General features: G+C 45.0%; 2 protein-coding genes and 1 non-coding gene across 4 annotated transcripts in view; 2 read left to right on the top strand and 1 right to left on the bottom strand.

Moving 5' to 3' along the window:
* The window catches only part of ATXN1 (ataxin 1), a 66,742-nt gene extending 58,106 nt beyond the window's left edge, over nt 1-8,636 (top strand). For both annotated transcript variants that reach the window (XM_032861610.1, XM_032861609.1), the window contains exon 3: nt 4,384-8,636. In XM_032861610.1, the coding sequence (XP_032717501.1) occupies nt 4,384-4,914 (531 nt within the window). In that variant the 3' untranslated portion in view covers nt 4,915-8,636. The remainder of the gene's footprint in view (nt 1-4,383) is intronic.
* Nucleotides 1,455-1,580, top strand: LOC116870114. Its single transcript, XR_004383187.1, has one exon. It is a non-coding gene; the product is annotated as a small nucleolar RNA SNORA40 (small nucleolar RNA).
* A 6,325-nt stretch (nt 8,637-14,961) lies between the features above and the next one.
* The window catches only part of GMPR (guanosine monophosphate reductase), a 42,367-nt gene continuing 41,502 nt past the window's right edge, over nt 14,962-15,826 (bottom strand). Inside the window, exon 9 of the mRNA XM_032861607.1 lies at nt 14,962-15,466. Coding sequence (XP_032717498.1) covers nt 15,286-15,466 — 181 coding nt within the window. The 3' untranslated portion in view covers nt 14,962-15,285. The remainder of the gene's footprint in view (nt 15,467-15,826) is intronic.

Raw genomic sequence — 15,826 nt, 5'->3', positions numbered from 1 at the left:
TATGGTCCTCCCACTTGGAATTGGCTGGGCATACCCCTCCCCTCTGACACTGTAACTTGTAGGTATCTTCGTACATACAAAAATGCAAATACATATGTGTGTGTGATATAATGTAGTTCTGTAATTAAATATCAGCCTCCTCACCCATTATGTAGGGAGATTAGAATTGTTTGAGTAGGTACAAGGCAGACACTATTCCACAATTTGCTGAACCATGAAATAAAGCGATGAGCTTGTGCCATTGGATCTTACTTATTTCAGCTAACATTTCTCACTGGTGGGGGTAGTGGAAATGTTAAATTCATATCTTTTAGTGGCATTGTAATATCTTTGTTCACAGGGGCAGAGATAGGAGCAAAGGGAAAGAAAATGGGTTTGGGGGGCCAAAGACTGGGATTAAATCACTATTCCATCAGCTCATAGTTAGGATGTTAGGCAAGTGACTTAATCTCTCTGAGACTGTAGTTCCTTATTTGTAAAATTGGAACACTAGTACTTTTTCTTCACTAGTCTGCTGTGAGCATAAACAAAATACTTTTTGGGGAGTTTGTACCTAAATGTTTGACAGGTAGTAGACACTCAAAAATGTTTAGCTCTATTTATGTTATTAAAATAGCCCAGAACAATTTCCCCCTGAAAATATGCACATTTATACGGGCTCATGTTCACACACGCACTAGAGTAGTAAACTTCAATATTGACACTAGTTGTTCCCTCTAAAAATACTTATGACTTTTATGGAACAAATAAAATATATCATTCAAGAAGTATGTGTACAACTAAACCAATCATAGTTACCAAAAAAGATAAAGTAGGTAAAATAGAAAGCCACAGTGCATATCACATGGAAATTTACTACTTTTTAAGGTTTGGGGGGATGATATTTTAATTACTTCTGTGTTTGCATATGGGTGCCTACATATAAAATTCAATAAAACATTTTTAATATTATTATATATAGTCAGTATTGTTTTGATTTACCTACATCTACCATTTTCATTGTTCTTTGTTCCTTCCTGCATCTACAAACTTCCATCTAGATTTATTTTTTTTCTCTATATAAGGAATACTCAGTAGTATTTTCTTCAGTGCATATCTATCAGTGGTGAATTCTCTTAATTACTGTTTGTCTGAAAAATGTATTTTGCCTTCCTTCCTGAAGGCTCCTTTTGACCAAAGGCTTGATTGGCAAGTCTTTTTCTTGAGTGTTTTAAAGATATCCCATTGTCTTCTAGACAAAACAGTTCCATTTTTTTAAGTCAGTAAATTTTTATTTAAGGGATTTCACATGGGAGTCCTTCCACTGCTGATCACCTTAGCTCCTCCAAAGTGGGAATCACAATCTCAAAATAACCCCTTTACAAAGAACTTTTGTTCAACCCACAGTTGTCGCTGTCAGTCAGGCCACACTTCTTATGGTTGGACTTCTCTGATCTCCACTTGAATACGGACAGACTTCTTGCTTTTGGTTTCGTTTAGCTCATAGACAAAGACTTAGACAAGTGGGAAAAACAAATCCTCTTTTGCAACCCAGAACTCATTGTTCAGTGCGAGTTTTGATACAGGTGAAAAGGCACATGATTCCGAAAACAGTTCCGTTCTTTTTTAGTGAGAAGTCAACTATGAATTTAATTGTTGTCTATTTGGAGGTAATGTATATTTTATCCTGGAGACTTCAGGAATTTCTTTTCCTGTCTTTGGTTTGTAGCAGTTAAACTGTGCCCTGCTGGGGTGAGAACTTCTTTTTCTTTTTCCTGCTTGGGGGTTAGGCCTTCTTGAATCTGCAGATTATTGTCTTATACCAATTTTGGAAAATTCCAAGCTATTATCTCCTCAAAAATGTTCATTCTGCCCCATTATCTCCTTCTCCTACTGGTATGATTCAATTTACGTGTCTGTTAGATCTTCTCAATGTGTCTTCTATGTCTTTCACCTCTCCTCTGTGTTAACTATTTTTTTTTTTTTTTTGGTCTCTATGTCTCATTCTGTATAGTTTCTTCCAAAGCAGCAACTAAGGAATCCTCTTCACCAGTTCTGTCATGAACCACGTTTATTCTGTTGGAAAATCCATTGTGTTCTCCTGATTTTAGTGAATGTATGTTTCTTTATTCTAAAATTTCCATGATCTTTTGAAAACAGATTCTAGTTCTCTACCAAAATCCTCAAGCTTGTCTTTAACCTCCTTTAATATTATAAATATAGGTCATTTTAAAGTCTGTGTCTGATGCCTCTACTTCAGAAGACCCCCACCCCTGCGCTTTGGGTCTGTTTCTATTATCTGTTGTTTCTATTGGTTTTTTATTCATGTTCTCTGTTCTGTTCATGGACCTATTCCCTCTTTTTTAATTGAGTGTCTTTTATTTGAAAAACTGGAAATAATTCATGACCTTAACCCAATTTTAGGGGCTAAGATGATCAAAATCTGAGCTTCAGACCTTGAGAGGGCCTGTCTACTTCTGGTTCACCTTACTCCTAGAGTACAGCACTCAGCACTTTGGGGTCACAGCCCAAAAGAGTGGTGCTCACCAGAAAGCAGCCTGCCTTGGTACACCGGAAGGGTAGACCCTGAATTTCATTCCCTACTGTCCCCCTCCCCCATCCCCTGGAGATTACCAGAGGTCTAGTTGGTCTTGAAACTGCTCAAATTTGGAATGTGCAGATGCCCTCAGGGGAAAATAGGTTTAAATCTCTCAACCATCACCCTTTCTCAGCCTTACCCGGTGGTTTTTCATTATCTTATTTTCTGTCTAATGCCATAAAAAAAAAAATCATGTTTTACATTTTTCCCTTAGTTTTTGTTTGCTTGGTTTTTTTTTCAGAGTATTTAGTTGTCCTCAGAAGAGTGTTTCAGACTATCTAGTGTACCACCCTGAGAAAAGCTATTGGAAGCTGACTCTTTGAACCTACTTCATTGTTTTTTTTTCTTTTTTTATATAGCATAAAGTCAAAGAAAATAAATTTCTATGAAAATTAAACTGTTAGAACCTCAAGTGCCTTTCAGCCTAGTTTAATGGTAACAGTAGGATTTTTACTGGACACTATCTCCCTGCCTTTGCTCACTATCCCTACTTCCAGGAGTGTCTTCTCCTTGCATCCACTCCTGTACTCCGCTCCCCAATGTTTCAAAACTTAGCACAGTGTATTCTTACCCGGGAAGACTTCCTTAGTCACCTCGTCTTCAAACTGGCCTATGCCTTTCCTCCGCCCTCCAGCAACTTAATATTGGTATTCAGGTATTATAACCCTACACGCCATGTTGATCCGCAATTATGTTCACGTGCCTATTTGCCCGCTTGATCGTGAACTACGTTGGGACTAGGACTGGATTTTCAGTTTATTTCCTTAGCACAGTGCGCACATGGCACATGGTGGTAGAGAAAACAGCAAACTCTTGAGAGGATACTGAGCTTTCCCCACTTTAGATATCTGTCTTCAAACCAGTGCACAGGCTGATTCGAGTACCTCTGTGTCCTAAATTTTAGGACATGAGCCATGAGCCCTCTGTGTCCTAAATTTTATGCTCCACCCAACACTGTCCACTCCTCAAACCTCTCCACATGATGCTCAGCCTTCGGGGTCCCAGGAAAGCTCTCCCTCTTTATTCCAGCCTTCAGTGGTTCTGCTCCCCTCAGTTCCTGAGTACACACTCATTATCCAATAAATATTAAGCTTCAACCATGTGCCAGGGGCCCTTTTCGGGGCAAGGGATACAACGATAAACAGGTAAGCGCTGCCTGCGGGAGCCTGGATACAAGTTCACTCTAATTAGCTCTGTTATACATGAGAATAGTGTTTACCCAGTGAGCAGATAAAGTGCAAGACTGTATCTTGAACTCCAGTCGCTGACAGAGACTTGCTCAGTGCTGAACCCTAAGTACCTGCTCCGCATCCTTGGGGGCCCATCCATCTGTTCTAAAGGAGGCCAGCTAGAAAGCTGATACTTCATAAAATAATATTTTGAGGGACACCTGGGTGGCTCAGTTGGTTAAGCATCTGCCTTCGGCTCAGGTCATGATCCCAGCGTCCTGGGATCGAGTCCCACATCGGGCTCCTTGCTCAGCGGGGAGCCTGCTGCTTCCTCTGCCTCTGCCTGCCACTCTGTCTGCCTGTGCTCGCTCTCTCTGACAAATAAATAAAATCTTATAAAATAAAATAAAATAATATTTTGAACACTAAAGGGGCTTTTACTGGAGCCTGACACCCATACGTGGCCGATAATTAAGAGCCTTATTTGTGTGTGTTGGTGGATGAGGGAGAAGAGTTAAGTCTTCTCGCCCCCTGCCCCCGCCCAAATCTGGCTCATGCACGTGTGGGTGTGTATGACCTAAAACAAGAAGAAAATGTCTTCATCGTCCTTTTCCCTGTCTCTCACTGTTTCCACAGGTCAGCGTGGAGGTTTTGGTAGAGTACCCTTTTTTTGTGTTTGGACAGGGCTGGTCATCCTGCTGTCCGGAGAGAACCAGCCAGCTCTTTGATCTGCCGTGTTCCAAACTCTCAGTTGGGGATGTCTGCATCTCGCTGACCCTCAAGAACCTGAAGAACGGCTCTGTTAAAAAGGGCCCGCCCGTGGATCCCGCCAGCGTCCTGCTGAAGCATTCAAAGACCGACATCCTGGCAGGCAGCAGACACAGGTATGCCGAGCAGGAGAACGGCATCAACCAGGGAGGTGCCCCGATGCTGTCTGAGAATGGCGAACTCAAGTTTCCGGAGAAAATAGGATTGCCCGCAGCGCCCTTGCTCACCAAAACAGAACCCAGCAAGCCCACGGCAACGAGGAAGAGGAGGTGGTCGGCTCCGGAGACCCGCAAACTGGAGAAGCCAGAAGACGAGCCACCTTTGACTCTTCCTAAGCCTTCTCTAATTCCTCAGGAGGTTAAGATTTGCATTGAAGGCCGGTCTAATGTAGGCAAGTAGAGGCAGTGTGGGGAAAGGAAATTCGGCTCTCCCTTATCATTTGTATCCAGATTACTGTACTGTAGGCTAAATAACACAGTATTTACATGTTACCCTCTTTAGGTTTCTGTTCTAACCTTGTCATTAGAGTTACAGCCGGTGTTGCGCAGGAGATGGGTGCACTTGCTTTTCCGGGAGTGTCTGGCAGTGACAGTGGCAGGTGGGGGGGGGTGGAGGGGGACGGCCAGGGCAGGCCACCCCCCTCCCTCCCCGTGCAGGCTCTGGGGCGTCCCGGTAGAAACGAAATGTGGCTTCCGAGCACCTGTCTTTTCCAGCCGCACAGAAGCCTCCACCGGGCGCTGACTTCCGCCGCTTTCCCAGAGAAGTTCTGCGGGGCAGGGAGCTGTCCGGGGTGCACACGCGTGTGCGTGCGTGTGCTCCCATGGGGGCGCGTGCACGTGGGGGACACAGGTGCATGGCCAGGGAGGTTCCCCTTCCCTCTGCCTCCCTCTGGCCCACTCTCTCCGGCCCTCAGCGCGGGACTGGAGGTCCAGGGGGAAGGTCCTGGTGAGGTTCTCCCGGCAAAACCAACACAGGAACTCAGCAGGGCCCGATCAGGGGCCTCACTCAGACAGCAGATGGGAAGCTAACCGTGCAGAAGATCCTTCCCCCCCACCCCCCAACATATTTTACAATAAAAGCAACTTTTAATCCTATAGATATATATTTCCCCCTATGGGGCCTGACTGCACTGATATTTTTTTAGAGCAACTGCCACACGTGGGATTTCGTTTCTGCTTTACTAGCGCAGTGATGTCTCCGGGGTGTCCCGGTGGGCTGGGCAGCTCGTGCTGGCCAGCGCCCCGCACGGTTGGGGGGGCGGGGGTGGGGGCGGCGGCCGGGGTGGCAGAGGGCGGACACCCACTCTGGATTCCGTGCAGTGTTAGGAAAACCAATCAGGTGATCTCTTTGACTTCGCTCCCAAGAGGTAGGCGCGAACTGCCCTTCAGAGAGCCGCGGGAGCTCTTGCATTGGGTTTGCAAATCTCGTCTTTTAACTTTAGTACTGTTTATAGTTCATGACTATGGACAACTCGGGTGCCACTTTTTTCAGATTCCAGTGTGACGTGAGGAATTAGATTTTGAAGATGAGCATATATATTACTATCTCTAAGCACTTAAAATGCTGTTCACACTTTATTACCAAGCATCTTGGTCTATCATTCAACAAGTACTGTATCTCCCTTTAAACTCTTTGGGAAGAAAAAAACAAAACAAAAAAACTAAGTTGCTTTCTTTTTTTTCCAACACTGTAACTACATTTCAGCTCTGCAGAGTTTCTCACGAGCAAGATATTGGAAGTTTCAATGTGGTTTAAAGGGATGAATGTGAATTATGAACTAGTACGTGACAATGGCCACCGAGTACCGCCTGACAGAAGGCACTTTTCACTTTGATGTTTGAGAAAGAATTAAAGGCCTATGCAGAGCTGGCAGAGAAACTGAGAGAAAAGGGATGGAAAAAAGAATACTCATTTTTGTCCAGTGTTTTTCTTTTTAAGATGAACTTTTAAAGAGCCTTGCAATTTGCACATCTTGAGTTTATAATTTGTGTGATATTCCTGCAGTTTTTATCCAATAACATTGTGGGAAAGGTTTGGGGGACTGAACGAGCATAAATAAATGTAGCAAAATTACTTTCTAACCTGCCTAAACTCTAGGCCGTTTTATAAGGTTATGTTCCTTTCAAAATTCATTTTGGTCTTTCTACCACATCTGTCACAAAAAAAAAAAAAAAAAAAAAAAAAGTCATAGCAGGACAACTCTGAGAATTTTCTTCAGACTCATTAAGAAAGTTTTCCATAAAGACATTTATATATGTGATCAAGTTTTTAAAAAAAATTACTTTATTATTGTTGAAATTAATGTTATTTTCAGAATGACTTTTTTTTTTTCCATCGGAAATCAAATCAAGATTTTAATGTTTGGTACAAACCCAGAAAGGGTATATTTCACAGTTTAAAACTTTCATCCCCAGAGACCTGAAATATTGTTTGTGGGTTTTGAGTACGTGTCTTAAAGTGCTTTTTAAAAAAATAGTTTTATAAGTAGGGAGAAATTTTTAAATATTCTTACTTGGAATGGCTGCAGTCTCTCTGAACAAATACTTAATTGGATTTTTCTTTTACCACTGAAAGGAGTACTTCTTGCATTTCGCAAATTTGAAAAAAAAAAAATTCTAACGTCGACCCACATTTTGGCTGTCGAGTATTCCATTATATTGAGCTCTCACCAGAACTAATGATATTTATAAACCGTTTTCTGGGGTGTACCAAAAACATTTGAATAGGTTTAGAACAGCTAGAACTGATCCTTGACTTTCTGTGGATTTCATTACCCTCTCAGCATGCTGAAAGAGAGCTGGGTGAGCCCATTCTTGGGGTCATACTGCTTATTTAGTGCTGTATTTTTTTTTTTTTTAACGTTTCTGCTCAGAGAACTTGCTTAATCTTCCATATATTCTGCTCAGGGCACTTGCAATGATTAGGTTTTTTCTTTTCCTTCTGTAACCTTTGATGGTAAGAGGAATACGGGGCTGCCATATAGAGACTCTGTCCTCATCAGTACCACTATTTACAGAAACTCATGTGGACGCAGAAACACACACACACACACACACACCACCTTTCAGTTTAACTTCCAGTACTGAACTAACTGGATCCTCAACACCGACACTAAAATGGGAAAACATACATGGTTTGCAGCAATAGGAACATCACCATTAATTTTTGTGCTTCTATTTCAGGTATAGGAATTACACAGTCATGGGTTCTCTCTAAACATTGTCCCATTTCATTCTCTTGCTTTTGTAGCACGTGCAATACTTCCCGTGCCAATACCCCGACCAGTGTGCTCTAGGGAACGCTCATCCCCCATTGGGCCCATCATCCCTGTTCTGGCCAGAGAGGGGCTGGAGGGGAGGAACCAGGAAGGGGAGAGCTTCCCACAGCGAGCTCCCACTGAGGATGTGGAGTGCTGGGGCTGGGGCTGGGAGCTTTTGGGAGCCCCGTGTGTCTGTCACCACGTTGCAGAAAGAGCCAGTGGAGGAGAGCTAGGGGATGAGCTGCAGTCTCCCCCTGGCCACGAGGAATAGTATGCACTATGGAGAGGGCAGAGGCAGATTCGTTTCTCAGGTGTGCCCAGGAGCAACTAGAACCAGGATCGACCCATTCCATCTCCACGGTGTTTTCCAGAGCGGGCAGGTTCCTCTTTCCCCGGTCTGTGTCCTTGACGCTTTGAGCCGTTCCTCTGGGCATGGGCAGGAAGTGTGGCCTGATGTGTGTGTGCACGCTGTGAACATGTGGCCAGTGGCCATGGAGGGGCCACCTGCAAACAATGGTCACCGGTCCTCTGCGGCAGCTTTCTCTTCAATAGGAAGAACATCCAGAGGACAGGGAACCTCGTCTCGTTGGCAGACATTGGTGAGCCCGGGGTGGCCTTGGTCCCCACTCCTGTGTAGCAAACCTAACAATGACAGGCGTAGAAATTCTCCGCTGCCGAAAAGCTTAAGGAGGATCAGCCATGTGCCTCTGTACGATGTCCACTTTGCAATAGTTAGCCATCTTTAGTTCTTTCTTTCTCTCCTGTTTTCCATTTCTAAAGTACTAACAGCAGGCCTTTTGCGTTTACAACGAAACACAATCACCAAGAAATCAGTCAGGGCGAAAAGAAAAAAAAAAAAAAACCAACAAACAGGAACCTCTCTTTATAGGGATTTCTAAATACGTAAAATGACTGTTCCTTAGGATGTCTCACTTAAGAATCATTTCAAGTTTGTTTGGGCCACATTGGGGAGGGGTTGGGGGATACGGAGAAGGATGCCACTTACCTCAAACCTTGTAAAGTGGAAATCCAAATTGCATTTTCGTTCAGACTTGGGGATAATTTTCTATGTCGGTCAGTTTTTTGTTTCTCCCCCCTCCCCATCCCGGTCTGGTGTGGGAGGATTTGATTTTTTTTTTTTTTTCTCCCGTGGCTGTTGATCCCATCGCTGACTCTGAATGGTGCCCCCTGTGTTTTTGGTTAGGTGAGTGTGTTGCGCTTTTCTCCCCCCACCAGGAAGTGGCAGCATCCCTCTTCTCCCCTACAAGGAGCTCTGCGAAACCTTTCTCACCTCTTACTCAGGGACGGGGCTGGCGTGTGTGTGGCACACTGGTGTGTCCAGAAGCAGCATTTCGCCTGCTCTGGAGTACGGTTGCATAACTCCGAGGAATGTGTAGATTTCCTGCATCGTGTGGATTACCCCTTCGATATGGCATACATTGCAATATCATGCTGCGTGTTCATGAGGAACAGTAGCTCCTAGTAATCATAAAATTCACTCTTTGCACATAGTTTTGATCTTTACTGAAATGTGTTGCCAAAATTTATTTTTGTTGTTGTCGCTTTGGAATTCTTTTTGTTTGTTTGTTTTTTAAGGAAACAATTGACAGTACCCTTTAACATCCGTGACTGCTAAGGAAACCTATTTCTTTCGTAGAGAAAAAAAAAAAAACTCAAAATGCTTTTGAAGACACTAATGCCATGCTATTTCAGATGTGGGAGAAGCAGCAGAGCTCTTGGGACGGGAGGCCAGGCTTTGTGAGCTGTGCTGGTTGTCATGGCTACCGTCTCCGGAACCCACAAGCAGCTCGACAAACTGGTCTGTTCTCTCCCAGAAGGCTTTGCACTTCTGTTTCCTAGTCACCCACGATGATTCCAGGTGAAAGACGGGCCGGCCGTCTCAATCCAGCGCCCAATCCAGCGCCTTCGGTGGGGATCTAAAAGGAAAGGAAGTCACGCTTTCTTTTTTAAAGTGGACTGGAAGCCTTTGCTTCCACCTTTGTGTTTTTAACCCAGAATTTCTGAAATAGAGAATTTAGGAACACATCAAGTAATAAATATACAGAAAATATACTTTTTTATAAAGCACATACATGCGTATGCTATTGTGTTGGGTTGGTTTCCTCTTTTTTTCCACGGACAGTGTTGTGTTTCTGTTGATAGGGAAATTCCAAAGAATTTGCACACCTCCACTCCGGAGCTGAGATTTCTTTTACATAGATGACCTCGCTTCAAATATGTTACCTTACGGGATAGGATCTTTTCTTGTAGCACTATACCTTGTGGGAACTCTCTCTCTCTTTTTTTTTAATGTACACCTAATTTGAGAAGCTGAAGAAGAAAAAAATTTTGAAGCACTCATTTTGAGGAGTACAGGTAATGTTCTTGAAAATTGCACAAAAGAAAAATGAATGTCGAAATGATTCATTCAGTGTTCTAAAGACATGGATCTGTTGAAACAATGAGTTTCATACCCTGTTTGTAAAAAAAAAAAAAAAAAGCATAAAGGTTGAAAGTTACATGTTTGGGTTTTTTTTTTGTTTTGTTTTGTTTTTGTTTTTGTTTTTGGTATATAGAAAACTGTTATGTCTCAAATAATCAGATTTGTGAGATTATGGCCTGGAAGAATTACTACAGAAAAGGCTCTTAAACTATACCCACACTTCCTTTATGTTTTTGTTACATAGAGCCCTCTTCCGAGGGAGGGCAACTCTGTATTCTGCAATTTGAGAATACTGTTCATTCCTGTGCTGAAAGTACTTCTCTGAGCTCCTTTCTTGGTTTAAACTCTCAAGTCCTTGCAACTCCTTTTTTCTCCAGAGATCACTTTTGACATCCTCCGCACTTCTTGTTCCAATAAACCCAAAGAATATAATCCTGAGCAAGAAGTGTTTGTAACAAGAGATCCTAGCTACCAGAAAAACAGAACTCATTATGAGGACAACAAAAAAACAAACAAACAAAAATACGCTCAGCCTTCTTCCCCTCCCCACACCTCATTTAAATGGGGGACTTGAACATGAACTTCAATTTCAATGCCTCATTTTAGTTTGGGGGGGTCTTTTTCCTTTAATCTTGAGGCCAAAATCAATGTAGAGCAACTTCTCAGAAGAGTCCCATTTTGTCCCCAAATCAAGGCAGCCAGTGGAAACTGGACAGCCGTGCAGGAGCGTTAAACACACCCACGTACAGTTCTTAAATTCAGAATCTCAGCCCCTCCTTTACTTTTTAAAATGCAAGGCGTCTGGTAGCTGACATTCACCTGTACGATGACGGGAGTGGACAGTGGCTTCAGCTTTTCATGTCCTTCATGACTTGCATACAAATGGTTCAGCTGTATTAAAATTAAGTGCATTTGGCTGATAGGTAGTATGTATACGTAAGGGTCTCTCAGAATTTCCGTAACTTTTCTTATCTGAAAGGACTTAAGTCTTCCACTGCAGATAATTGGAGACTTTGCCCAAGTTTTCTTCCCCTTTAGTTTGTGTGTTCGTTTGCTGTCTGGATAGCCAACGAGCCTGTCTCCTTTTCCATGGCCAGTCTGAAGGCCTGCGTTGGAAGTGCTGTTTACAGTAATCCTTGCCGGGATAACATCCTGTCCTCCAGAATGTCAAGTCTGAGATGCCAGACACTGGCTTAGAGCCGGGTCTTTACAGAGCAGTTACCAAGAAGTCGGGGGCGTAGGTTTCCTCTGGTTCTTACCCGAACCACTGAATCTTTAAGGCATTCTTGGGTCCAGGAGTGGGGTAAATTGTTCAGTCAGTGAACCTTGAACTTGACACCTGTATGTTCAGTTCTGTGAATATTGCCCTTTTGGCCTATTAGGGTGGTTTCTTCCTCCTGGGTCTTCACCTGTAAATCCATTTAGTGTCAAGTGAATGGAGGTTTCAGGAGAGCCCTGCCCAGTATTTGTGGGGCCCTTTGGGTAAGACAGTCCTAACTTCTGGCCCCAAGGCCATCTCCGAGATTCATACCTTCGTCTGTTTTACAATCAGATCATTACCTGCCGAACTTCCAATTGTATGCCTCCCACCGGCCAGGGAAAAGAGACGCCAGAACTTTGAGGGCACTATCAGACTGATATGGCCAGTACAGAGGAGAACTAGGGAAGGAATGTTTTGCACCTTATTGAAAAGAAAATTTTAAGTGCATACATAGTTAAGAGCTTTTATTGTGACAGGAGAACTTTTTTCCATATGCGTGCATACTCTCTGTAATTCCAGTGTAAAATATTGTACTTGCACTAGCTTTTTTAAAACAAATATTAAAAAAAAATGGAAGAATTCATATTCTATTTTCTAATCGTGGTGTGTCTATTTGTAGGATACACTCGAGTCTGTTTATTGAATTTTATGGTCCCTTTCTTTGATGGTGCTTGCAGGTTTTCTAGGTAGAAATTATTTCATTATTATAATAAAACAATGTTTGATTCAAAATTTGAACAAAATTGTTTTAAATAAATTGTCTGTATACCAGTACAAGTTTATTGTTTCAGTATACTCGTACTAATAAAATAACAGTGCCAATTGCAAACGTGTGTCCTTCCGTGTCAGGTCCTTGAAGAGAAGAGGCAACTGAGGAAAAAATGGTAATCCCGCACTTCGCCCCCACCGTGAGCACCGGGTCGGTGTGTGCTGGGGAGGGACACAAGGCACTGGTTTTCCTACTGCTGTTTTGGAGGGGGAGGCTGGGGGAGGCAAGATGTGGTGGTTATGCCCGAGATGAGGTCCGCGATAAAAAGATAAAAGGCACGTTTCGACAGCCCATGTTTCGACTTACTCAGTTCGCGTTTTATTTCTATCTGAACCATGCTGTTGACAAGAGAGATTTGTTTCTGAACAGCATTTGGCAGCTTCATGGGACTCCTGTAGCCTCATCCATAACATTCTGGAACAATGTTGCTATACGCCGGTTCGGGGTCTAATCTTGGAAAGTTCCTCCGGCTCCTGCCTGACAGAAATTCCACAAGCCAGGGGTCTCCCTGCATGCACGTGGGGGAGCCCATTTGTCTCAAGGGTACAGCATTGGGGGCGCTCACGGTGCCCACTCAGCCGTTGCCCCACGAAGTAATCCCCCCAGGACCCAGGCATGGGAACCCCTCTGCCCACTCTGTGCATGTGGCCATAGCATCCTTCCAGGCTTAAGATGCTGCAGAGGTGGAAGGGAATTCTCTGGGTCGAATTCAGAGTTTTCTCTGAGCCCAGGGAGGCGGGGGTGATGCCTTTCCTTTTGCTGCCTTCCTGGTGAGATGTCCGGGGACATCTCGCCCCGACTCTCCTCTTGGGACTCAGAGTTGAGGTCCTGAGCGCTGTGAATGTCAGTGCTGAAGAAAGGTGCACCAGGCAGGAGCTGCTAAGGTGAAGGGCATCTCATTCACAGACCCCGCCCCTGCCCCCACACCGACTCCTGCACAGGAAGGCTTGCAGGTTGCAGCAGACACTCAGGTATCCTGCCTGATACCAGGTCTGAAGGCGCCCCCAGCACGGGGCTCCCCTGCACCCCTGACCATGGGAGGCAGAAAGGAACTTACTAAGGCAAAGCATAATGGAGCTTTTGGGGCGCTTTTTGCAAAAATCTCTGCTTCGAAGTGATTCGCTTCCCTAAAAACTAGGTGGGCGTAAGGACCTGCTTCCAGCTCATGGAAACGAAGCATGCACAATCTGTACACGACCTGGATAGAGCAAGGTCTCTGAAAGCACAGCCTCCAGCGGGCTGCTGGGGGTCCCCTTCCCAGACCACTCCCTCTGGGTGTGGCACAGGAGTGGGCTGTGCGAGAGGCGACAGCGGCCAGCCCGAGCTCAGGCAGGGGTGTGCCCTCAAAGTCCCCCTCACTACGGTGCATTCGGAATGGGTTTAAGACCTTTCCTTTCCTTCTCTCCCTTATTTTGCAACAGAGAATCTCTTAAAACTAACACACTGCAGGGCTTGAGCAGAAACTATCTTCCACAGGCGCCTCAGGGGGCTGAAACCTCAGACTAGCAAACACAGAAGGGGGGGTGCCCCCAGGCAAACCCCACATCTTGCTCTGTATGTTAAACATTCCAGCCTTCCTCTCAGAAGGCTGGCCCATTTAGGTCTCCACAAGTACAAGAACTATCCTCAGTGGATCGAAGGGTGGAAAAGTGTGACAACAAAGTTCATATTGCTGGACCTTTAAGTGTATTCTTAAAAAACTACAAACGGACCTAGAATCTCCTGGAACATTATGGGCTGGATGGATCCTTCGTATGGTGGCAGTTCACCACAGACCTCCGACCATTAATTTGTGCTTAGACAGCAGCACGCGTGACCCTTCTCTACTCCAGGGTAGTCGTTTGCTTTTTCAAGGAAAACAGACTCTTGTGTCTGCTTCGTTAAGCCTCGTTCAAAAGAAAATAAAGTAAAACATCCTAGCCTGCATATACTTTCCAGTCCTACTGCTCAAGGAATGCTCCAGAAGCAGTGGCCAGTCATCATTAACAAATCCATGTTCACTATTCCAACAAGCATAGTCAGCGGCAGGATTCCTCCAAGGCCATGGGTCCGTTCTCTAAGAAAATACCATTGTCACCAGTCAGCGAACACCATGTGGTCCTTCCTCAAAAGTATGAATGGCCTTGACAAGGGACTAGTTCTAACTCCTATTTTAAACCAATGACTTGTAGAAAACTGCTGGTCAAGGTTTTGGCTATTTTTCAGGAAGGATTCCACTTGCCAATTTTTTGGTGGATGACCTTTGCAGAAAACATCTTGTCAACTTCAAAATAATGTCTATTCTCTTTAAGAGAGAGGCCAATCTGACCGGTTGGGACTGAGGAGGGAAGAGGGGAAGGAAAACAAAACTCACTGAAAAAACAGGAGACGGACAGTATCCCCAAAGCAACATTGACCCCAGAGTGCCAGATACCTGATTCCAAAAGGCACGTGTAATGCAGGTGGTGGAGACACGTCACCATACCTCATATCCAAAAGGGGACCACTTCTTCAAGTTCATGGGTCTAGTCAGGTGCTTTTGTCCTTTGCTGGCAACCAAAAGCAGAAGAGGGGAGCCCAGTGACTCTGATTGGCCTGACCACCCCTATCCTCCCTTACCCTCTCCTCCCGCCATGCCTTAACTGCTAACAGCCAAGCAGGGGAAGAAGGTAGGAAACCCCCAGCTCCCCTGACAACTTGTTTCCAGCAAATGCAAACTCCAGCACTCCACTAAGTCTTAAGATAATTGCAGTATATTAAAGTGAAACCATTTTTCTTTAAAAAGAAAGAGAAGAAAAGGAAAAGGTGAGTTAGTTTTAACAATGAGGTTATGAGTTCCAGGCAGCTGGGCTCTGACCACTGACCCAGTCAATGCCCTGCTTCCAGTGCCCCCCGAAGGCACCAGGGGAGCCCCAAAGCCTCCAGGGGGCAAGGAGGGGAGCAAGAGGCAGTAGTCCACCATTCAGGAGCGGCCAGCAACTCTGATGTAACACGAGGGCGGTGGGCAAGCAGGTGTGCGTGGACGCTGCCACGAGCCGGACGTCACCTCATCCTCAGGGTTAGCTGAACACAGTGTTGTGCTGTTGGGTCACTCGGATGAATGTCGCCCTCCTGCTGAGCTCTTTGAGTTTCGCGGCCCCCACATAGGTGCAGGTAGACCTCAGTCCCCCAAGAATATCCAGAATTGTGTTTTCTACGTCCCCCTTGTAAGGCACTTCCACAGTCTTGCCCTCAGAGGCCCTGCGAGAAAAAAGAAGCTTGTCTTTTAGTCTGTTTTTTTTTCCCCCTTTACGAACCCAGCCGGAATCATTCCCAACGTCAGCCCTTTCAGCAGCCAACAGCCCCCCGGCGCACTCAGGGAGCTAAATGCCCACACTGCTAGGGTTATGTGGTCGCCGCAGCAGCTCAGATGAAGGTGAGGCCCTTCCCAGAACACACAGCCTCGCGGCCGGCTGCCCGGGGCACCAGCGGCTTTGGAAGAAGGGACCCACACCTTCCCCCGCACAGTGCCCTCCTCACTCCGGGGCACCCCGTCACTTACGGGCCTCCACTCTGCCCCTAAGAGAAACCAACACCGCCCTTCTCCTCTAGCTTTATCCA

The sequence above is a fragment of the Lontra canadensis genome, unplaced genomic scaffold, assembly GCF_010015895.1.
Source record: "Lontra canadensis isolate GAN:19392208 unplaced genomic scaffold, GSC_riverotter_1.0 scaffold21, whole genome shotgun sequence".
Taxonomy (NCBI): Eukaryota; Metazoa; Chordata; class Mammalia; order Carnivora; family Mustelidae; genus Lontra; species Lontra canadensis.
This window is presented reverse-complemented; position numbering and strand designations above follow the sequence as displayed.